The sequence below is a fragment of the Diadema antillarum genome, unplaced genomic scaffold (genome assembly GCF_040938485.1).
Source record: "Diadema antillarum isolate AM-2024a unplaced genomic scaffold, OU_Dant_1.0 seq00000567_RagTag, whole genome shotgun sequence".
Taxonomy (NCBI): Eukaryota; Metazoa; Echinodermata; class Echinoidea; order Diadematoida; family Diadematidae; genus Diadema; species Diadema antillarum.
Window position 1 is genome coordinate 1020539 of NW_027271506.1, and position 25087 is coordinate 1045625.

The following is a 25087-nucleotide window of genomic DNA, read 5'->3' on the forward strand; positions in this document are numbered from 1 at the left end:
AATTGAAGTGAATGCTATGCTGCATACTTTTTGATGAAATATTTTCAAATTTCAGAATTGAAATTCAATGATCTGATGCACAATGGGTGAAATATTGCAACAGGTTTCTCTCAGAAAAGCAAGAAAGTTTTCCTCATTTCGGGAATGGGAGGAACCTACATTCGAGAGAGCTTTTGCAATATCTCATAAACACATTTTTGATGGAATTTGGGAGCTGTCAACCCCAAAAGTGTACTAAACTAGTGGAGGGAAACCAAAGCAGGGAAAGGGTTAATTGAAAAGATGTATCCCCTCCCACCAGACAGAACTTTTTCATTTCTCTAACGTGAAGTGAAGTGACAGATCTGGAACACACTTTTGATGAATCATTCTGAAATCTGTCACTCTAAAAATGTAAATCTATGGGAAAGGGCCAAAAGGGGTGTAGAAGCAGGTATGCCAGTCCCAGGAGAGAGGGATTTTGCATTTTTAGAAGTGAAATTCAGATATCTGGTACACACTTTGGATTATTTACTTGGACAGTTTTCTATAAAATAATAAGAAAATAAAAACACATTTTGTTGGGAATTATTAGGGGAACAACGCCCCCCCCCCCCCCCCCCCCCCCCCAATCTCCCAGCCTGGTATTACCATACCACAGCAACACAACAGATGTATCAATGTTCACGTGTAAGCATGGAAGGTAGGGCATTATTATCCCGACAAAGATGGACTTAAAGGAAAGGAGGAGCAGGCCTGGAACCACAAGAGCCTACAAGCAAACAAACGAGCAACAGTTAAAAACAATGTGTTGTCATCAAAGCGTCGGTGGCGCACCCCCGTAGTATCTGGCGATCTGTTTTTGCCGAATGTAACCGGTCATCAGCAACTCGGGCTTGGCCATAGCTTTGCACATTCTGTCATTGGCTGCAGACGGCTTCAACTTAAAACTTTCCACCTTGACCCCCGCAGGGTGCCAGACCTGGCGATCGTTGACCACCACCTGACCAATGCACCTGTCTCTCAACTCGCGGTTCATCTCTTCCAGCTGGTCGACCTCCTTTCGCATGCGCTCCTCGCCGAATGCCCGAACTTTCTCCCAAAACGTCCTGTTGAAGTGATCGTATAAGAGACTATCGCCTTTGTTCCACTCTCTGATTTGCTTTACCATCGTCTCCGAGATCTTTGGGATCTGAGATTTGCTGCGCGCGTTCATTTTGAAGTACGCGATATCCTCGAAGTCCCAGCACATTACATCCTTGAGCAAGATGAGTGACTCGGGGAAATACTCCGTCATCATCACCAGGTCGAAATCTCGGCTGCTGAGCTCAATTTTCTTGTCGATGGCAGCTTGGTCAAATTTAAACTCCATCCCGAGGCCAAGGTCGAACAGCATGGAGTCCTTCACGTGGTCTTTACCTGAGCTGCTTTGGTAATACCTGAAGGGGCTCTTCAGAAACGTCGCCAGAGCGCTGGGGCCGGCGAGGTGATAGCGTTGGGGATAATTCATGTATGTGAAGGTGGATTCGAACATCGTTGCAGGGTCGCGCAGAATTGTCACGTAGAGGGCGTCCTTTTTCATCACCGATGAGAACCCTTGAGTGTGAATGGAGAATGAAGATTTGATGAGTTTTGAGCTGTTACTCGTGACTAATGTACATCGATAACTCGTGAACAAAAGGAATCAATACATGGTCCTTGCGTGATCATTAGGCATCAATGAAAATTCAGTGGTTTCAAAGTAGATAGCCGCTTTCTTTAGCTTACATCAAGATTAAGAAGCATATTAATTTCTCTCTCTTTTTTTTCTTGCACCTGAAGCCGATCATACTTCTTGATACAAAAAAGAAGAAAAAAATGCGATGGGCGATAAACACTAATTGAACACTAATCAATTATTTGCTCTGACGAAATCCATGCAAACCATTAATGGAAAAAAAAACACATTTTAATAATAACACTGCAAAAAGTCAGAGTGGTTGCCCAGCATACCTAGACAATAATGCATGCACCCTTCTCATTTGTAATATTTTCCAATGCTGTTAGTAGAATTTCCTTATGGAGATACTATTTCACGAATATAATGCATATTTTTGATTAATTAAAAAAAAATTATATCATAGAAGGACAAAATATCACAATTATTATTAAAAAACTTTTTTAAAAGATAGCAGAACAAACAAATTGACTCATAATTAAAACACACGCCCCCATTCGAGCGCGCACACACACACACCAAATACATGTCCGTGTATCGCATACTATTATCATCTGAGATATTGCTGTAGGATCTGTGTTTGACAATTGATTAATGACACTATTTTAGTGTTAATACATGTATTCACTTTATACACACCTCCTCAGAAGCATTAAATGCTATTTTTGTGGGGGGTTTTAACGCTCTGATTTTCTATTGTATATCACACACATAAGCCATAATGAATCCATAAGTACTTTTGTTTACATCATCCTGAGCAATTTTCAACTAAATACTGTGTTCAGTTTGTTTGAAAAAAATACCAATACGTAATAAACAACTTTATTTACAATTAAAGTCCTCAGCATAAACCAAGGGGTTGAGATGCTCATCTACGGTGAAAGGGAAATTGCCCCCTCTATTTTCATTTTAAGGGCCTCATGAACACAGATACAAAGGCATCCATGCTATGTTTCCCCTCTGAAGAATCATAAAGAAACATACTGGTGAATGACTAATGCAAGTTTCTGATAGTCACTCATTTGTTGTTCATAGTACTGTACTAACACTGTATTATACCGTTTTACTACAAACCCGAATATGATTTATTTGAACTCAATTTTAAGCCTAAAATGGAATTATTGAAACCAAAGAATTCTTAGAGTTTGGGCTCCTAGAAATTTAACCCCAATATGTAAAATTACTCTTGTTAAATCTCTCGGTATATCTCAATTAGTATTTGTATTCTCTGTTCTTCCAAAACCTCCAGAAAATTGTATAAAAGAAATTGAGTCTGTTATATATTCATTTATATGGAGCAAGAAGCCAGATAAGATAAAAACGTAAAATTATTATTGGAGATTATAGTGAGGGAGGATTACGAATGGTACACATTCAGTCAATGATTATGGGTCTCAAAACCGCATGGGTAAAATGTTTTTTTAACCCTGATAGTAAAGGTAGCTGGAAATGCTTCTTTGATTTATCAATGAAAGATCTCGGCGGAGACCTATATTGGATTTGCAATCTCGATTGCAGGGATATGATTAATCAGGTCAAAAATATATTCATACGAGAAATTCTTGTCTGTTGAAGTAACCTCCTGAACGTTATATTCATAATCAGGTTATATGGAACAATTCTTGCATCAGAATTAATGGAAAAGTTTTATCAATCATAATTGGATAGATAAAGGTATTATAAGAATTCATCATCTGTTGAATGAACAGGGTTAATTTCCTTTCATTTTCACAATTTAAAAACAAATATGAAATTCAGTGTATCTTTTTGGATTTTTTCCATCATATCTGCAATTCCTCTTAACTGGAAAAAGGCTGTCAGAAAACCTCAAATTCAAGATAAAAATTATCAAGAAGAATTGATTCTTGATATCAAGAAAGCTCCTACAGTATGTAGATTTATTCATAGAAAATGCGTTGATTAACTTCGTGAAGTTCCAAATCACAAGAAAAATGGAATTCAATTTTGATAGAACCAGTCACTGACTGGAAAAAAAAAAACCATCTCATTCCTTTTAAAAGTTCATTGTCGACAAAATTACATTATTTTCAGTTTAAAATTTTATACAAACATCCTCGGGGTGAATAAACTGCTAAAACAAATTGGTTTGTCAGATTCTGATTTATGCAGCTTTTGTTTATATACAACCGAGACAATTTCAAATTTGTTCTGGGAGTGCCCTTATACTCAACGTTTTTTGAGAGAGTTCCAAAGACGAGTTTTGAAAGACGAAGTTATTCTCACATTTAACGATTTCATATTTGGAATTTCAAATGGTCCTTTCACTACATTGAATTCTGTTTTTCTACATGCCAAATATTACATATTCACCACAAGATGTAAGAACGGCATATTATCTTTGGCGTTATTCCAAAAAGCTTTGAAACATTATAATAAAATTGAAGAAACTATATATCTAAAACAAGGTAAAATCACTGTGTTTTTGGATAAATGGAGACATGTTCAACTTATTTGAACTGTCTGTTGTTGCTTCATTAATATATTCTATTTCATGTTCTTGGCAACCCGGTGGCTTTCTCGTGTAGAGGCCTACCTGGGCGTGGCGGCGGCGGGTGCATGCGATCGGCTAATTTATGGATGCTTCTTCTCGTGGGGCCCATTGACGAATTTCCTTTCATTAACCTGTACATTCGTATGAATGATACTGCTGTACTTTATACAATTTGCATGCACGCGCTGTTACTATGTCAGGTGGGTCTGGGCGAGCTGTCGCACTGCCAAGAGCGACTTCATCCTTGCTCGAAAGGGGTTCTTCGGGTTGCCGGTGGCAACCTCTGTTGAAGTAGTATGCATGAAGTAAACAAGCGGGTTTATTCAATTGTATGCAGTTCGCTTTTATTGTGTAATGTAAATGTATGCATGCTTTCGGGCAGGGTATATCCTTGGCGACCCAATGGTTTGCCGGAGGTCCGCCGGAGGCCTGCCTAAGCGTGGAGACGACGGGTGCATGTGGTTAGCTAATTTTTAGATTTTCTTTCCATGGGGCCTATTAGTATCGACGAATTTACTTTCATCAGCTGTACATTGCAATGGTCCTGTGGAAGTTATTCACTGTGCACTCGTCGCTATGTCGTGTGGGCCTGGGCGGGCTTTCGGACTGCCAAGAGTTTTGTCCTATTTCCCCTTGCATGCACGACCCTTTATTGTATCTTTGCTAGTAAGGAGTTACTTGAATATTTGAAAAAGAAAACATGAAAAACACAGATAAGTGTTTAAATCGTTTGTACCAAAGAAATGGCTTTATATGGTGTTGAAGTAATAATTAATTTCATCCATCCTGTGTATAATTATGTTGCTTCGAGAAATCAATAAATTCTATCATTTGAAAAAAAACACACAAACAAACAACACTGTATTATACTCTAAGGTCACTGCGTACAGTACCCCCTCTACGGTCAGGCTTAAATACACAGAATATCAAAGCCAACCAACCCCTCCCCCCCCCCCCAAAAAAAAAAAAAATAGATAAATGAATAAAAATTGTGCAATGCCTTCTAGCAAAACAAACTTTCAGACTATGTGAGGGAAGATGTGGTGGCGCACTTGCTGAATAATCAGTAAACCACTATTTTCAAGCTGTGACAGAGTACGAATGAATTAAGACGAGCTGCGGGGACATGCCATAATGCCCGTACCTGATTTGCAGTCCTCTTCAATGTTCCCAAACCGCGTGAACATGTAAAACTTCAATTCCACAACTTTTCATTCTTCGATGTTTGATTTCGATGAAAATATCTAATTTATTGTCTTGTTTCTATATTATGACAAATTCATGAAAACACGCAGAGGCGCTGCACTTAAATGTTGCGTAAAGTGTACAGCGATGTACAAGGTGAACTCCGTTTCGTGTGAAAACGTTGTCAATAGGCGTTTTCACATCAGCCCGATGTTTCGAAATAGCGCGCTATTTTCTGACTTGGGAAATTAACCCGATCGCGAAATAGCGCGCTATTTGATAATGGGAACAAACATAGCGAACTAGCGCGCTATTTGATAATGTGAAATCGCCTCAAGAAATTAGCGCGATGCATCCCATCATGCCTAGCGTGTGTGACCCGAAAGCGTGCGCTCTACTGGTATATCCGACACTGTTTGCGCATGCTCAGCTGTCGAATTAGCTCGAAAAATTTCGGGCTAATTCTCTTCGGGCTGATGTGAATAGGAAATGAAATAGCGTGCTGAAGTTGCGATCGCGAAAAATATCTCGAGCTTGGATTTTTATTGGGCTGATGTGAAAACGTGGTACACCGCATCTTCCTTGAGACTGTGATCGATGGATGCTCTTTCCTGAATAAAAAGCATTACATGATCGCCCGGAATGTTTGTCTCCGTGGCTGGTGCTCTACATTAATTGGCGACCATCTGGATATTGACAAGACGCTGTGCTGTGTCCCTGCCATTAATTACCGTAGTACCACGGCCACACCTGTATGTTATGTTACATGTTTTGCATGCCCTGATTACACACTTGACTCCGTAACAGCTTCACTTCCTATACACAAATTTGCACAGCTGCATTTGGAGTATCTAACATGATCAAAGGATGGCTCTAATGCTCCAGCTTAGATGTCATGCAATTATGGGTGATATACAACAGAATGTTTAAAGAAATAAGCATCTGTGTATAGTATTCATGTGGATTTAATTACCACTGAGTGACTCATGTCATACTACGCAGGATCTTTTCACCTATCAATCCTTGGCTCATTTTGGAACTCAGAATTTTACTGGATATCTTATGTTGGTGAAAAGTTTCCCCGAACTCTATAAAAACCACACTGAGGCCAAATTCACTTTGGTCTGATTTGTTTATCAGACCAGGGAGGAGTAAGAAAAGGAGAGACAACTCTTCGTAATTCATGCAAACACATGTTTGGGTTCAAAGCGTTACACTGGGATTTCTAGCATTCCACTATACGCTTTGAAGTCATGCTCAGCACCACTCTAGTTGCAAGGCGAAGTTCGGAGACGAAGAACGCATTTCACCTTTCGTTGAATTACAAGCTTTATTTCCTCGCAAAATTTTCAATGAACTACTCGAATTGATTAAGAGTAGTTTAGGAAAGAATTCAATATTATAAACATGTATTTCTAGTTTCTTCGTAATGCGCAAATCGAAATGAAATGAACATTAGGCCCTCTTAAAAACCTAATATTTTCTATAATGCGCACATTTCCGCGTGTTAGTTTTCTATCCTTTAATCTGGGATATTTTGATCTTTCAAATAAAGTACTTCGCTAAGGCGTGCTCCAGCGTGCTTTTAAACTACATGTATTTGCTGTTAAAATTGTCAGTTTACACTGCATTTTGATTCGCTGCTCCAATTCAAGGTACACAAATTCATTGTTGCCATCACATTGAAAGAGAGAGAGTGAAATGCAGGAGGGGCAAGTATTTCTAGATGTGAGAGCGCTACTCCCGATTATTGATGCTCTCTTTTGTCAAAGCACCTGATTTCACCTGTAGTTAAGCGCATAACTTCTCGGCGGTGCCGCGCATGACGTCAAAGGAGAGCAGGAGTTGTCTCTCCTTTTCTTACACCTCCCCGATCAGACTAACAATTTAGGTGCGGAATTATATTGAATGAGCTCGACTTAAGCGGAAATTTAAGCCAAACGTACAGTTTTGTGAATTTAGTTAACAACGCAGAAAAATTAAGTGAAAACATAATGAAGTTTGAAGAAATTTGGACAAGCCGCTGAAAAGTCATAACATATCTGCAATCACGTTTCGGTTTTATAGATCTCTTAAGCCGCCATCGCAAGATGAGAAAGATATAAAACAATACCCGATAACATGAAAGTACAACAATATGAATACGAACAAAAATTAATCCACATTTCTTCAAAATGAATGGTACACATGTATGTCCTCGACTAGTACCTGGTGTGTAATTTAGTATTTCCCCTGATTCCTGATGGGGAGGCGAGTCGACTACCCTGGCATTGTGCCTGAAAACGAACATATTATGTGGAATTCTTTTTTTTTTTTTTTTACATCATTCTACTATGCTATATTCTACTATGACATTACTGACTGTTCAAGCTGTCTTATCCAGCGATGACGATACAAGTTTTAATCAAAACGTACAAACTATTCATACATTTGGAAAGGATTATCCACTTTCCTCATATTTTACTGATAATGTTCTATAAATATTTCTGCATTCATTAAACCTATATCTGTTGGAAACAAATTAATTTTAAACGTAGTATCAACGAAGGACTTAAGAAACATATAGCACGCAAACAAAACATATGGAAAAAACTGACTTCATTATACAATTACTGTACCTTCTTTGCTGAAGCGGGTATGATGGCAGAGGATGTTGTAGTCGGACACGGGGAAATTCATCGCAGCCTTCTTACTGAAGTATGTGTGGCCTAGATAGTTTCCGGATGACGGCAGCACAAAATCCAGGTTATACTTATCTCCGAACCGCATCAGAATGTTCTGAACGGTGCTGCTGCTGCACTTGTGCATCTTGAAGAAAGCTATATTGTAGCGCCGCTTGCAGGTCGCCGCCTGGACTTGACTGGAAGTCATCTGACCTTTATTGGAAGTCACCTGATTGTTACTGGAGGTCACCTGACTCTGTACAGAAGTCGTCACGACATTTTCCTTCTCTGCACTTTTCGATGTTGCATCCTTTCTTGTTGTTTGCGGTAGGACTACCGGTGGTTTTGGTGTCGTCACCGTGCCATTTGTCTTGTTATCAATGGTGTCGTTGAGTTGAAAAGTACGATTTGTCTGCCGAATAATGCTGGCAACATCCTAGTGCAAGGAATGTGAGAAACATCACAAGTTTACTCACGTATGTCCAAATTTTATGCATACGGATACCCTCATGACAAAAATTCCTGTACGTACGTACAGGAATTTAGGCTAAACTTTGAGTTCTAGAAGTCTGTCGAGCAAAACGTTGGACACAGATAGTCTTCTAATGATATACAGAGCGTATAAAAAAGGTAATCCAACTTTGGATAGCTGCCATTTCTTAATTGTCAATTATGAAGATCACAATGTTGGCTGTAAGGAAAGAGGAACTCTTCGTCTTTCCAATGATACCTAATTATGTTGACAATTGTCATGCATGACTGAGCACATGAACTTTAAAGACAACAATGACAAAATGCACTTTGTCCAAGTTTGCGTGTTATTGTGAAGGAACAATGCATGTCTGACCGCATGGATGAGATCTGTCAGTGAAAGTGGTCGAATCATCAGGCCAGCCTGCACCACTGCAGATTCGTGTTTAGGGTTTCTTCTAATGTTTTATGGTTCATAACCTTCAACATGGCCATGTTGTTGATAACTTGGTCCTTCCCATTAAGGAGAAACCATTGTAATAGCCATTTTACTCTCTTCATATTCAAGACATGGTTTGCCACTGGGAGTTATGTGCTGAATATGAATAGAGAAAAATGGATTGTGTGGGTTGGCCTCTGTGGGAGCGACCAAGTTATTGGACAAAAGACCATGTTAAAGGTTACGGACCATAAAATGTTAGGAGAAAACCTAACACAAACCCTATACACACTAATCCTGAACACGAACCTGCATTCGTACAGGCTGGCCTATTTGGCAACTTTCATTGACACATCTCATCCATGCAGTGGGACATGCATTGTTTCTTCACAACACGCAAACTTGGAAAAAGTGCATTTTGTCATTGTTGTCTTCCACGTGCTCAGTCATGCATGACAATTGTCAACATAATTAGGCATCGATGGAAAGAGAAAGAGTTTCTCTTTCCTTAAAATCAACATTGTGCTCTTAATAACTGACAATTAAAGGACAAGTTCACCTTCATAAACATAAGGATTGAGAGAATGGAACAATATTAGTAGAACACATCAGTGAAAGTTTGAGGAAAATTGGACAATCGATGCAAAAGTTATGAATTTTTAAAATTTTTGTGTTGGAACCGCTGGATGAGGAGACTACTACAGCTTGTGAATCATATGCGTACAACAGTATAAAGAAAATGTAAAGAAAATTCAACATATTTTCACTTTTTTCGCATAATAAAAGAGCACTTGACTTGACTCTTTCTAAAGGCAGGGGGAATAATATTACCCATAACATTTGTCGGTGACGAGTCGGGGGAATGTGTACTTTTTTCAAAAGATGAAATTTTGTGAAATTCTCTTTATATTTTCCTTATATTGTTGTACGCATGTGACATCTAAGTTATTCACACACTGCAGTAATCTTCTCATCCAGCGGTTACTGCACAAAAACTTTAAAAATTCATAACTTTTGAACGGACTGTCCAATTTTCCTCAAACTTTCAATGATGTGTTCTACTAATATTGCTACATTCTCTCAATCCTTATGTTTATGAAGGTGAACTTGTCCTTTAAGAAATGGCAGCCCTCCAAAGTTGGATTACCTTTTTTCATACGCTCTGTATGATAACAAAGGAGAACAGAGCTCGGGACAATGAAATACACTTGCTGAGGATTAGAGAACAAGAAGGATATTAAGTGCATGATGTGATGGAGCAACGTGTGAGAGTTGTAGAATAAGGAAATACAAGGCTGCATCATGAAGTACAAGTATTTAGTTGCATGGACGATGCCCTCTAAAGTGCTTTCCTTCCCCCCCCCCCCCCCCAAATTAGATTACACAACAAAGTGTGTGTGCGAAACTTTTAGGATACCCAGCAGGTAGGTAGGGTATTTTCTCCACCAAAACAAAGGCCGTTCTTGTACATAATCGCGCTTCTAACGCCGAGGTCGACACTTCCAGACTATTTCATTGTTCCTGGCTATTTGTGGATAGGGTGTGTAAATTATATACGAGCAGTCTTCAACCTCCTCTGCATCATAAAACCAAACAGCCGAGTTATGAATTAAACAAGATGATTGTCACGCTAACGTATAACATGTCAATATGTCGAAGTTGGAAAAGCTGCACATTATACCCATTGCAAGTTGTGTTTGATATTCTATAGTACCCACACTGAATATTAATTCCTTAACACAGATAGGATACAAAGTCAACAAAATGTTCTTATCATCAATTGGCACCTACTTCATTTCCTTGTCCATCGTGGTCGGAAAAATTCGGCCATATCCGAGGTACAGCAGCAGGCCTACATGTAAAGAGAAAATAAAAGTGAAAGCAATAACTACATTGTCAAATACGAGAGTGATAAATCATTCAAACATATATAATGCATTCTTCCTAAAACCATGAAAACACAAATCGAAAGGATTTACAAACTAAACCTGATAACAGACATCACAAGCGTCTTGATTCTGGCGACATAGACAAATCTCGCGACACTATCATCACAATGCACATGACGAGTCGTTAATTCTTACTACACTTTACAGGACATAGGCCTTTAACATGCTCATCTAAGTGCGGATAGAGGGAATACAGCAATAATATCAGCTGAACACATCCGTGACAGTGTGATGAAAACCGGACAATCCGTTCAAAATTATGAATGTTCAGTGCCGCCGTAGCTAGATGAGAAGACTGCAACAGTTTGTGACGTCACTGCATTTAATTATTTATTCATTTATTTATTTATTTATCTATTTATTTATTTATTTATCTATTTATTCATTCATTCATTCATTCATTCATTCATTCATTCATTTTTATTACATTCATTTCTTTGTGAAAAGTACACACTTGTTACTGACAAATCAATGTTAATGGTACTAGGTGTTTCAAAAAACATTTCCCACTTTTGATTCTTAATAATTCATAAACTATATATCAGATAACACTGTCATTGATATGAGTAATAGCTGAATAGTGTACAATTTGGTTGGAGGTAGTTTGAATATGAAAGCATAGATCAGTTTCATGAAATCCATGATTAATTTCACAGTTAGGTTCCAGATTTTGCTCTATTTTCAACCCTCTGTACAAAATTTCACTTTGCACAGGGGTCAATGGGTGTGTATAGGAGTGTGTGGTTAACACCCTGACAATGGTCCTAAACAATGGTTAGGGTTTGAATGCTTCATTATTTATTCATGAGAAATTCCACTATCACAACTAGTCTTTATTCAGCCTCTGGCAGTATCTGTGTAAAGTCAAACGCCTGCCGATACTGTCGTTAGGTCTCGACAGTGCTCTCCCTACTTCTGAAAAACGAAATAACAATGAATATCCTCTGTTCTATCGTAAACATGGTAACAGGAAGCAAAGAAAATCAATTAGAGTATACACTTGTGTAGATGGAGCCTTAGATAAATCTACAGTGAAACATATCGCCCCAATGATAAATGCTGCAGAACTCTTTACTAAAGATGATTTCTTTTTATCAAAAAGCGAAAAATTTGTCAGACTATTGAATTAGTAGACAGTTGTATTAAAATGAGGAACTTTAAATCATTTATGCTTATTTATATCCCAAATCTAGTGATATGTGAAGCAAAAATTGAAAATGATTGCCAGCTGGAATGGAATGTGGTGTTTGCAAGCACATGGAAACAAATGCTTCCTTTTTCCATGTGCATGCATTTTACCCTTTACCGTGCATGAATCCAGACTAGCAGTGCCCAGGGCAATCCACATGAATTATTGATTAAGCATTCATGTGCCAGGGAGCGCGAGACTGACGCCTAGTCAACAGGTGGTTCAGGCATGTCCATTGTTCAGGGCCATTGTCAGCACACACTCACATACACATCATTGGTTCCTGTGCAAGGTTCAATTTTTGTACAGAGGGTTAAAATTTGACCAAAGTCTGAAACCTTACTTCAAAATCAATCTTAGATTTAATGAAACTGATTTATGCTTTCACATTCAAATCACCTCCAACCAAATTGTACACTATTCAGCTATTATTTATATCAATGACAGTTTTATCGGATGAATAGTTTTTGAACTATTAATGATCAAAAGTGGGAAATGTTTTTTGAAACACCTAGTAATAATTATGACCCCTACTTTCTGAAAAAGGGGGAGTCAAATGCTCGTCAATTTTGCTGGAAAAATTAATAAAGATATATTTATAATGAATTCTGTTTATACTTCCTTTAAATATCGTTGTCCAGCGGTAATCGATCGCAACAGTTTTGAACCAACCGGCTCGTGTGAGCTCAATACAAAACTACATGGCAGAGTTAAAGGGAACGTAAACCCAAAGAGCAATGTGGATTGAGTGAAAGCAGTAATATAAGTAGAACACATCAGCGAAAGTTTGAGCAAAATTGGGCAATCGATGCAAAAGTTATGGATTTTTAAAGTTTTGGTGTTGGAACTGCTGGGTAAGGAGACTACTAGAGGTTATGACGTATGAGTGGACTACAATATACAGAAAATATAAAGGGAATTCAATAAAAAATCATTTTTCATGAAAATTACATATTCCATCAACTTGATACTGACATATGTTAGGGGTAGCACTTATTCCCCCTGCTTTCTAAGAGCGGCTAGTCAAGTACTCTTTCATTTTGCTAGAAAAGTGAATTTTTGTGGAATTGCTCACATATTTTCTTTATATAATTGTCCACTCATACGTCATAACCTCTAGTAGTCTCCTCATCCAGCGGTTCCAACACCAAAACTTTAAAAATTCATAACTTTTGCAGCGATTGCCCGATTTTCCTCAAACTTTCACTGATGTGTTCTACTAATGTTACTGCTTTTACTCGATCCACATTGCTCTTTGGGTTTGTGTTCCCTTTAATTGGCGTTACAACGCCAGCACTTTCACCTGAATGGCTCCAAAGTGCCAAAACCATTGCAGCATTTCCTGTATTTTACATCACGTGTGATTAAAAGTGTGACAGACACACAGCCATTCTCTGGCGTGATTTGTAAAATGGAAATTCATGTCAAACGGGAAACTCGTATGATTTCCAACGTGAGTCACGTCTATAACTAAACAAGAGACCCGCGGGTCTAGCGCTCACCTGAGTATCGCAAGTTCACCTTTCACGCAGTCACTAATCTAAATTATTCACAGCTCTACCAAAATTTGACCAGGCATTCTCAAGTAGAAGATGAAAATGTACAATAAAGGCCCAAATTTTTTAAGATTCCTCCCCACCCCCTCCCCTGGGTCCCAAGGGGGGGGGGCACCCCTGATTCTGTCATGAACAAACTTGAAACTACAGTCATCAATGTACTAAGTCATAGTATTAACTTAGCTCTATCACTTCTGGTTCTGGAGAAGAAGATTTTTACAGATTCCTTAATTTTGGAGGGTTTGGGCCCCCCTGGGGGCCCCCTGGGTGGGGCATGGTGCCCATTTGAACAAATTGAGTTCCTAACCCCCTAGGGATGCTACCTGCCAAGTTTGATGAAAATCGGTCTTGGGGTTTTCAAGAAGAAGATGAAAATGTAAAAAGTTTACGCACGACGCACGACGGACGCCGGACGAAGGGCGATCGCAATAGCTCACTTGAGAGCCTTTGGCTCAGGTGAGCTAATCATGATTGAATTACTTTAAACGTTACATTAATAGTAGGTTGACTATAGTGTATGAAGACAGCCGTACAAACGCGTATTATTACAATCACCTGTGAGAAATGCTGAATCGCCTCCTAAATACTGTACCATTTCCACTTCTCAGTGCCTCAAAGAACGCAAGGACATACAACCAGCATGACTGATATAATATCTCTCTCCCTCATTCCAGCCAAAGCGCCTAGGACAAACTCAAACTGTTCGTTTGTCTGTCTGAAACAGAAATTTTAATGAGTGACAATGAGCAGCAATATTTCTTTTGCACTGTCTTGTTCATAAGCAGAATTAGTGCTGGTACAAGATCTACCGCCTTGCAAGCTCAACTACTGTCGATATTGTCTCCATACACAGTGCGTATATATAAAAAAAAATGGTAGTCCAACTTTACAGCGCTACTGTTACATAATTGCCAGCTACCACACTACGGAGAGCACAATGCTTATTTTGAGGAAAGTAAAATGACTTTTATACGCCTTGAAAAGATGCCTTTACTCGCAAAGGAGCCTGTGCCTGGCGGGAAAAGTACGCCTACATGTCTTTCAAATGTTTAATATCTTTGAAATCTGTTGTGTGAATGCACTGACTGATCAAGAGAAAATGCTACCCTCTAAGATTTGTACTTCATTATTTCCAATATAATTCTAATAATATTTCATTATATTTTTAGGAATAATAAGTCTTTACGATGGCGATTACTCTTCGCCATTCATATACTATACAATGTAGTACATGTACTAATAAAGGATGACCGGCGCTGAGGTATAGTGGATAAGACTCCCGACTCCAAATCAGAGGAACGAAGATTGATTCCCGCCAAATGCTTATGGGCAAGTCCAAGATAATGTCCCCTCAGATGCTCAAAATTCATCTTGATCTAATCAAAAAGTTATTGATATTATGTTGTAGCCAAAGAGTTAAATTATATATTTCTAGCAAAGAAAATATTTAATTATGCAAATTTATGCAAGAAATATGGCCTTAATTTGCATAAATTAAAAACAAACCTTACGTATGGGACAAATTAAAAATATTCATCTAAAATCAGTTGAATTTGTCCTTGACCTAGTTCCTTTATGGACATGACCCCTGTATGAGCTAGTATAATTTCCAATAGGTAAGACAAGGTCAGCACATTAATTATGCAAATTATGCTCTTTCCCAGAACGAAGTGTCCCATACGTAAGGATTTGAGTATGTTTTTTTTAAGTTTTTTCTGAAGATTTCCAACATTGACCAATCATACTTTAGGAAGTTCTAATTTATTCATTTTAACTCCAGATTAGCAAAACTAAATGTGGAAATTTAATTAGTCCTTGATCTTAAAACTAATTAAAGTCTGCTTACGTATGGGACAAATGCCTTACGTATGGGACATTACATGCAAAGTGAATGGGAAAACCGCCTTTTGACATGGATGCTATATGTCCTTACATTTGTTTGGTTAATGGTTATCTTTGCACCTGCTCTGAAGGATATGTCTATATATCTACCTCTCCTACTTAGTTGACCTCAGGGAGAGTGTAAGAACAGCATTATTGAGTCATTCTATGATTAAGAAAGGAAAATAAAGAATATTCATTTATACTTGCATTTTCTTATTTTCATTACAGGCTGTGCAGCTGGTCTTCAATTAACATTCCTCCTTTTAACATTTTGATATTGGACATTCTCGTAATTCAGTTATCATTTTCGACTTTACCTCTCTACAAAATGACTTTGTCCTAGAGAATGGGATTCTCTAAGTGTCATTGTAGGTGCAGTACACTGTTCAGCATGTACTACAGGCTGTACAGCCTAAAAAGGGAAATCAAAACAATTGTGCTTGTGGTGCTCATCAATGACAACATTACAGGTCTTACTGAAAAGAAAAATCACTTGAGGTGACAGCAGGTAACTTTGTCATTACTTGAGTTAATAGCAAAGGAAAAACCCTACAAGAATACTTTTTATTTTGATATGATGTTTAATATTTCAACTGCACACCCTCAGAATATGTCATGACTTATCAAGGTCATGAACATGATTTCTGAAAATCCTGTAAAATGAAGACTATAGTTTACATTTGCCATGAACCACAATATCAATACTGGTTCTGTGGTTGGAGTGCTAATAACACAAATTACACAAACAAATAGGGAATTCAATTTTCTTTTCTATATTGTGTTTGAAGAGACAAATGTGCTCTGAGACACCTTAATCAACTCATACTTACTTTGTACCCCACATCTACACAATTATCAACAAGCATTGCAATCTCGTAGTGTATGATCAAATTAGGTTATTAGAATTTATCAAACTTGTAAATTTCAGATCAGTGAGTTACTTGAGTGTTTCAAATCTAGAATTACATTTTCTCTTAAGATTTAAATGTACAAGTGATAATCTTTCCTGTATCACTACACAAGCATGTATGTATCTACAAAGTATAAACACAAATTTTGTCATCTTTGGTTTCATAGACCTGAAGCCAAGCAATTTGAAAAAAAAAAGCCAGCATTGGCACATACATTCTTCTATCTCTTTATTCTACCACGGCTTTTAAACTCTAAAAGTTTCATTAAAATTGGATTGATTTTGCAGAAGCTAAAATTCACATGGCAAAACATGATGATTACAGAGCAAAATTAATTACTCTTGTTGTTGTGTTTTGTGCTGCATTTCAAACAATTACAAAGCTCTATAAAAACTTAGACAACTTGCAAGGTTAGCCTAAAACTACTGAAAGTACCCACTTCAAACTGTATTTGCAAATTACACTGTACATAACATTTGATTTGACAGTTGAAATTATCAAGACTACAAATTAGTCATGGTACATGTGCATGTATGCTACATCAAGGTCGCAAGCTAGAATTCGCACATTTTTTTTTTCATTTGATAAAAAATATTGACCAGAGTATTATATAGAATAGAGTGTCAGTATACTGTATCTGTATGTGTAGACATCATGAGGACAGTGGTAATGCATGACGGAATCCAAACTAAGACATTTAATTGTAAATTGGTAATTACTTTTATTTGTCTTATTTTAGCTTTTGTTAGGTATCTGAACCGGGAAAGTACCCACTTAGAAGTCTATTTCATTTGTTACATGTTGTAGTATGATTTGTGGAACTGAATATGACACTATGGGGAAATTTAAAGTCATTCCCATGAATATACTTGTGCACTAAAGACAAATGTCCCATACGTAAGTTCAGCCATGTCCCATACGTAAGGTGTACTTTCGTTAATTAAACCAACTTCATGAAAATATGCGCCATTCTCTTGCAGTGAAACTTTGATGAAAGATACTTTAGTATTGTACCTTTTTTCACTTCTAAACAGAACTTGATCAGCAAGGTACTTTCAGAGAATTTTCAATTCAAACTTTATTTTGAAAAATCCAGTTTTTCTCTGGTCCCATACGTAAGTTGTCGTATTTTTCTTAATAAAATAATTAACCCAAGGTCAAATGACATCAAACTTAAACACAATATTCTTCTCAGGGCTACCAGTCCTCCTGATGATAAACAGTAAAATCCAAGTGCTCCTTCATTACTTTTCAGAGGTTTGAAATCTCTGAATGTCCCATACGTAAGGTGCGCGATATCTTGGACTTGCCCTTATACGTTCTTGGACGAGATATTCTTACCCACCATGTCCCCTCGTCCCAGGTGTATTAATGGGTACCTGGCTATGATAATAATAATGGGACGGCCCTCTGGTAAAGCAGTGGTGAGACTGAAGAGGTCACCCTGCGTAAAGAAGACCTTATTTTTATCATTATGACTATTATGATTATCATCATTAGCGGTTCATAATGGTAAACGCATGGGATGCGCAAACAAAAAGTGCACAAACATTGGTGAAATGAATATCAGTTTTACTCTCCTGATGTTCCGACATATTGATTTCTAAGAAACTTTACTATAAGTTTAAGCAATCTCATTTTTGTATGTCCGAATTTCTCGGGCAGGTGATAAAACTGACTTTGCATTATGAGCATGTTACACATTCAAGCACATTCACAACGTGCAACTCTATTTAACACTATCGCACAAATTTCTACGCCGGATTGACTTATGTTTTACAAGTTATATCATGAGGTTAACATTGCATTTCATTTCATTAAAGAATGAGTGAAATATACATTTCCTTCGCTTCTTTTTCAAGAGCCGACAGTGTGTGTGAGAGGTCTATAAACACCCACCCCCCTTTCCACTGCCCTGCGTACATTCCCGTTGTTGTAGAGGGGGGCATCTTTGAAAAGTGCCATTCAGACGTGATCTCCTCTCTCGCGTCGTTCACTTTGTCCTGACAGGCTGTATTGTTGCGTAATACTTTAAGTCTTTTGTTACGCAGATGTCTTCTCGCATTCTCCAGAACCATCCAAGCCATAATACTGTAATTCTCAGCGAATAATTCCGTATGGCTCAGTGCTGCAACATTTATTCATACTAGATGCATGGAGCCTTTCCAGTAGGCAATACAAACTTGGACGGTGCTATAGATGGAGCGACAACTCTCTGTAAATCCAATCACACAAATCCTTGGGTTCTAAAGCATTCCAGAGGGATGTAAATTAGTCAGCCTCTTCGCTTCCAAAGTCATGCTCGACGCCACTAATTCGGAAACGAGGCAAATGTTTCACATTTCAGTGAATTAATACAAGTCGTGTTTCAACGCATCATCAAAGACGAAATACAAGAATTTATTTAGGAGAGTTTAAAAATGAATTGAACATGAGACTTGTTATTTTCTACTTCTGTATTACTAATGATGAGCTTATCAAAATCAACTGAAAATTAGGCTCGCTTAACAGAGATGGCTATTTCTCCATGATGAACACATTTGCGCAGGTGAGTTTTCTATCTTTAAATCTGACATGCTTGTATTTGACCTTTGTGAGTACTGGAAAGCGTATTCCAGTGTATTTTTTCTATATTCATTGCTGTTGAAAAAAAAAAAATCAGAAAAGTAGTTTTACAGCGCATCTTCATTCTCTGCTTCTATTCAGGGAGGTGAGACACTAGTCTTCACCTCCCTGTTCTATTTAAAGCACACACACTCATAGCTACCAGCACATTGAAAGAGAGAGCAAACAGCAGCAGGGGAAGCCATTTCTACTGTGAGAGCGGCTATATTCCTATCATAGCCCTAAATTATTGCCCGAACCCTGTCACTCCCTAGATTATCGATCATTCCATCCACAGAGATGAATGTTTGCAAAGAAGACGATTTAAAAAAAAAAAATGATTTTATGCTTCCAGTTCGACAAGCGTAAAGTGTGACAACAACAAATTCAGCTGTATTAAAACATCAAATATTGCATGCATGGTTTGCTTCGAGCACTTTTGAGTGGTTACGTAAGGGGGCCGGATTGCACCGCAGCACAGAATCACCGCACATAACAATACGTACAGTCGATGACAATGAATTCCCTACTGGCTTGACGTATTTTGCTTTCGTACTGCCATGCACCGCCAAGACTTTCACTGTGTAGAATGAATACAGTCTGTATTTATGCCTACAGCTCTCCAACTCTGAAGTCTGGAAAGTCTGCGATAAAGGGGTGATGATTACATTATGTCTCTCTCATTCTTTTGAAAATGGCACAGTCTCGAGATCATGATGGCGTGTCTATAGGTCTTTCTTACTGAATAACTCATATCGTTTCTTGTCAAACATGCATGTTGTATGCTTTTTTAGTAGTAGCGAAATAACAGCAGACCATAGCAGGAGATGGGAAATATAGACAATGATCATGCATAGGTTCTAGGATCGAGCATTTTATGTACGTGTACAGTATACATGAGCGACAGCGACAGGCTCACTGATATTCCGAATCTAGAGCGATCTGAGCTGAGATTGTCCAATTTAAAAGAAACAACATCATCCACATAAAAAGTTGACCTGATTATGTGTATGGGTGTCGAAGGAGATCGATTCGAATGGCCCAAAGTCAAACTCCCAACAAGAACAGAAATAAGCGTGTTAATACCCTCAAAATTACTATTCATCACTCTAACTATTCATGGCGGATCGTGAGCCTGGAAGCATCACCTGCGACCGGCCCGAAGGAAGTAATGAAGACCAAATTTGTACGGGTAGTTGACCTGCTAGTTTGCGGGCATGTCTGTGAGCTATGTCTCGGGAAAGTGCGGTACTTACGTGTACTCGTCAGAGGCGTAACTCAATCGCCCGACGTAGTTCAGCACAAGCAAAATAGCAATAGCCGTAACTAAGATAACCAAAATTATTTTCTTCCCCAGGCCAGAAACCATGTTTGACTGTGTTCATGTTTTCCTCCCCGGCGGTGTGATGAGTAGATAGAGCGAAAAAACTGTATGCAGTTACAGGTGCAGGCTTCATCCAGCGCCAGACGTGCACCGAAATAATGTAGACGCGTCAATCGTCCACTTCCGTTGTCCTACAGTGCACATGAAAGTCCGTGCCGTGGCCCGCTCGAATGGAAGGCAGCCAGCGAGTTTCTAGTGCGCTGTATGACTCAGATGCAGCAGGGGGCTAAAGCTCCGTGGATGCAGTATGCAGGACGTGTCTGCGAAGTCGGAGCAGATGCCCGATAGCACGATTCATGTCACGTCTTCGCGCCCTGACCTATCCATATAAGAGGAACCTAGCAATTAGTATGTGAGCGGTACTTGAAGTTTGAGAGTTCACGTAGGTAATTATGAGAGCAGGCGTAGTCTGCAATATTGGATGTAAACTAGAGCTCTTCGAAGCATTTATAACTTTTGCTCTTTAGTTTAAAGGGGTCTCTTTCCCTGCTATTTACAGTTCATTTGGATGGAAAATTACCAAGAGACGGGAGTAATGACATCTATTAAAAACAGTATATGGAATATAGACATTTTCAGAAAACTTAAGGTAGTAACAGATCTGAACATTATTATGTTATTATGACATATTCAATTGTATCATAACCCTCTCTCTCTCTCTCTCTCTCTCTCTCCCTCTCTCTGAGAAGATCTTTTTTTACCGTCATACACTATAATTTTGGGGAACTTATGTAAGTACACAAAGTTTGTGCAAATTCAGAGTAGAACAATTAACGCAAACCACTATAAGACGTGCTTCTATGGCAGAACCATATGGCACTTAATTCAGGATCAAAGGGAGAAAATACTGCCCGTCGTCCCAGTTAATATGCAACTAATTGCAATATTTCAACGAATTTATAAGTTTCCACTTTTGAAAAGAAAAAAAATCATCATCTGCCTTGTAAACTATGCTCATGACCTCTCATCACACTAGGCATATCAAAACGTCTGGACAGAGTCTGTAAACAAAATGGACAGTCTGGTGATTAATATACACAGTATTTTCAATCGTGGCAAACTTTAAACTTTATAAGGATTGTATCGAATTTATCATATGTCTTTAGTTGATATTGGTTTACATTGTCCTTGTAGACATATACACGATGTAGATCGGGACTCGAGTCAAGGGTATGTCTTTAATCCCAAAATGTGCTGCCGATTATACGGTCCAACACCTGTAAATGATTTCTCGAAGAAACTTGTGAGTGTACTGGTCATGTAAATAAATACTGATATGAATATTAGCAATGACTCTGAACAGAAAAGATATTTGCTTCTTCGTTCGTTTGTTGTATTAGTTTTTGTGCTACAGCTCCATTTCATGATTCCTTGGAATCAGACAAATTTTCACGAAACAAATATAAAACAAACCTCGCGATTTCTTGTGCGTCTACGACTACACAGTGTTGATGATCTTAATCCTTTTGCGTTGAAAGGAAATTAACAACATAAAAAGACTCGCTACCTTCGTACCAAATAGTTATGGTGTATAATAACTTATTCGGTTATGCCATGTAGGTGAAAGGGATTGTTGTTGCTAAACTTAAAGTTTAGCAAAAACCTCAGTTCTCTTTTGTTGCACTGACGTGTGTGTGTATAAGTGTGTGTTTGCACGCATGCTAGTCAAGGTGTTATACTTTAATAGAACATTACTATAGAACTGCAGTACTATATGCGACATACTCAAATGACAATTACTTGTTATGATGAACAGTAATGCCCAAATAACTGCTGGTTTTATATCATTTGAGTGGAAGTGAATAAATAACATGGAAAAAAGTGATTGCATACCGTGCAGTGTGTGGTGTGTGTGTCTGTTTGTGAGAGAGTGTGTGTGTTCGACGTCTTCCTATCCAAGGACCTGCCCCACCAAGCATCTATACAGTAGGTTTCCCCGCATATAATCTTAATTCACCACTTATGAAATAGTACAGAGCATACCACTTTAACAGCAATTCAAAGTTTATTTGATGAAAATCAGTTTGGAATAATATGGCTGACACATACAAAAACAAAACAGAGTGATCGTAATAAAAGGTGAGTCCCACCTTTTGTTACGATATCCCTCTTTTGGACATCTCAGCCATTTCAAAACCAATATTAATCACTTTTATAATTGTTGAGTTCCTCTTGGAATTACGCGGTCTTTCATATTTCATTAGAAATGTTTCATTAAAAAAATGATAGAAAAAAAAAGAAGCTAGGTCTCTGCCAAACAATTACAATCCTTTCAATATTCATGTAGATTGAGAGAATGCAACAATATTAGTAGAGTACATTAGTGAAAGTGTGAGGAAAATTGGACAATCCGTTCAAAAGTTTTTAAAGTTTCAGTGCCACCATCGCTGGATATAAAAAGATTACTATACAGCTTGTGATGTCATGTGCGTAAAACAATAAAGAAAATAAAATGAAAAGAAATTGAATATAGTAATGTCAATCTTTCTTGCATAATAGAGCACTTGACTTGCCTCTTTCAGAAGGTAGGGGAAATTACCGTTAACATACGTCTGCAACTAGTATAGGGGAATGTGTACTTTAAAAAAAGAATATAATATATGAGGTTTTGTAAATTTTCTTTATAGTTTCCTTACATTGTTGTACGCATGTGACATCAAACACTGTAGTACAAGTCTTCTCATCCTGCAGTGATTGCGCAGAAACTGTATCACTAACGTCGTAACTTTTGAACGGACTTTCTGGTTTTCCTCACGTCACTGTTGTGTTTTATTAATATTAATGGCTGCATTCTCTCAACCCACACCTACTATATGACGGTGAACTTGTCATTTAAACCAATCCTGTACCATGAAATATTTAAGATTCGGTCTGATATAATTATATTATATAATGAATCTTCAAATATTGTTGACCGATTCATTGAAAACTTAACAGAATGAAGTGATATGAAGATGAAAATACTTTTGTGCATTAAGCATTCGAAGAGTTCTAACTTGAGGACCTCATCACCAGCTAATTTGCAAAATAAAATAGGACAATAATATATGCTTGGTAAAACTTTAAGAAACTGAAGAATGCCTTGAGTTTCGTTTCGTTTTAAGTCCGATTGTGGTAAAATTCTTATCATTCTGTTAGCCTATTTGTACTATCTTTTTTTAATAGAACACAAGGTTGAACTGAACTCTCTGTGTTGCTATTGCAAAATTTCACTTTATACCAAAGCAGTGTGTTTGATAGTACAACGACCGTTCCATCGCTACAGAATACACAGTCGGGCGTTCGGTACTATAGGCCTACATAGGATGAGGGTTTAGGGACTAATCTGTTCACATCTACACATTATTCTCATTGATCGGTGATAGAACCAAGACTGCGTACTTCGACTAACATTGCTTTGTTGATGTCATTGTTAGCAATCAAAAACACTTCATGTCCACATAAGGATGACAACGGTGGACTATACTAACATGGAAATGAGAGATTAATGAAACAGAATCGGCTCCTGCTTAATGATTAGTGATAATTATCATCTATCAAAAAAAAAAGACAACAGTATCTTACCTTCTGGACTGTACAAGCACGTCAACCAGCGGGCTCCGAGTCGTTATCACACATAGGCAAACGGTGATAATTATTACTATGAGCAGACACATAAAAACGTTCTTCAAAGTGCTAATTACCATGCCTCTTTTGGTACGGCTGCGAGAAACATTTCAGTATTAACTCAAGGAAAGCGAAAGAAAACGTAACCTTGAGTTCTTCAACCACTCTGTGACTCAATCGATGCACTCATGTCAGGAAGGGTAGCAAAAAAAAAAAAATACACAGCTAAGTGGCGGACAGTTCGGCAGGTAAGCTCAGCAATCTCGTCTGATATCGTCATATCTTCGCTAATCTTGCATTAACATAACCAAATTACAATATACACGTATTGCCTCTCACATAAATGGTACACCTGGAAAAGTAGATTGCGAGGCATGGACAATATCACACAAGAAAAGAAGTATAATGAATACAAACGACAGGGTCCCGAACTTGCCGTGTCCACGTCGACGCCAGAAGTGATGATCTTCAAAAGAACTAACCACTGTTTAAAGAAAAACAATGCAAACTGAATGACCGGCCCATTATCTATAGAGCGGTGCGTGCGCTTCGCCGAGCGTCGATTTCTGACGTCCATTCAAAGGAGCGTGGGTCCAGATTGAGGTTCGTACGACTTAGCTGATAATTGCTTCAACACGCATTTCCCATAGACACTTGCTTTTCAACACTTTTAACACTTTAGAGACTTGCTGGTTAATTCTAAAGGAAACCAAAAACTCAAAGAAAAATGTGGATTGAGCGAAAGCAGCAACAATGGTAGGACACATCAGTGAAAATTTGAGGAAAATCGGACAATCAATGCAAAAGTTATGAATTTTTAAAGTTTTGGTGTTGGAACCGCTGGAGGAGGAGACTCGTTATAGAGGTTATGGCGTCGTATGTGGACAACAATATAAGGAAAATACAAAAGAAATTCAACCAAAATTCATTTTTCATGAAAATTACACATTCAATCAAGTTGATAGTGACATAATATAATGTTAAGGGTAGCAATCATTTCCCCTGCCTTCTGAAAGCAGTTAGTCAAGTGCTCATTCA

General features: G+C 38.1%; 1 protein-coding gene across 2 annotated transcripts; it reads right to left on the minus strand.

The window, feature by feature from the left end:
• Nucleotides 1-613: 613 nt before the first annotated feature.
• LOC139735248 (galactosylceramide sulfotransferase-like) lies at nt 614-24495 on the minus strand. 2 transcript variants are annotated; one of them, XM_071646003.1, is made up of 4 exons: nt 24008-24495; nt 10758-10818; nt 8012-8492; nt 614-1575 (listed from the first exon to the last, which is right to left on the minus strand). In XM_071646003.1, exons 1-4 carry the CDS (start codon nt 24127-24129, stop codon nt 797-799), a joined length of 1443 nt encoding a protein of 480 aa, XP_071502104.1. In that variant the 5' UTR covers nt 24130-24495; the 3' UTR covers nt 614-796. The 2 variants fall into 2 exon arrangements, with proteins under 2 accessions (XP_071502104.1, XP_071502105.1); XM_071646004.1 differs by lacking the exon at nt 24008-24495 and adding an exon at nt 20316-21025.
• Between the last annotated feature and the right edge of the window lie 592 nt (nt 24496-25087).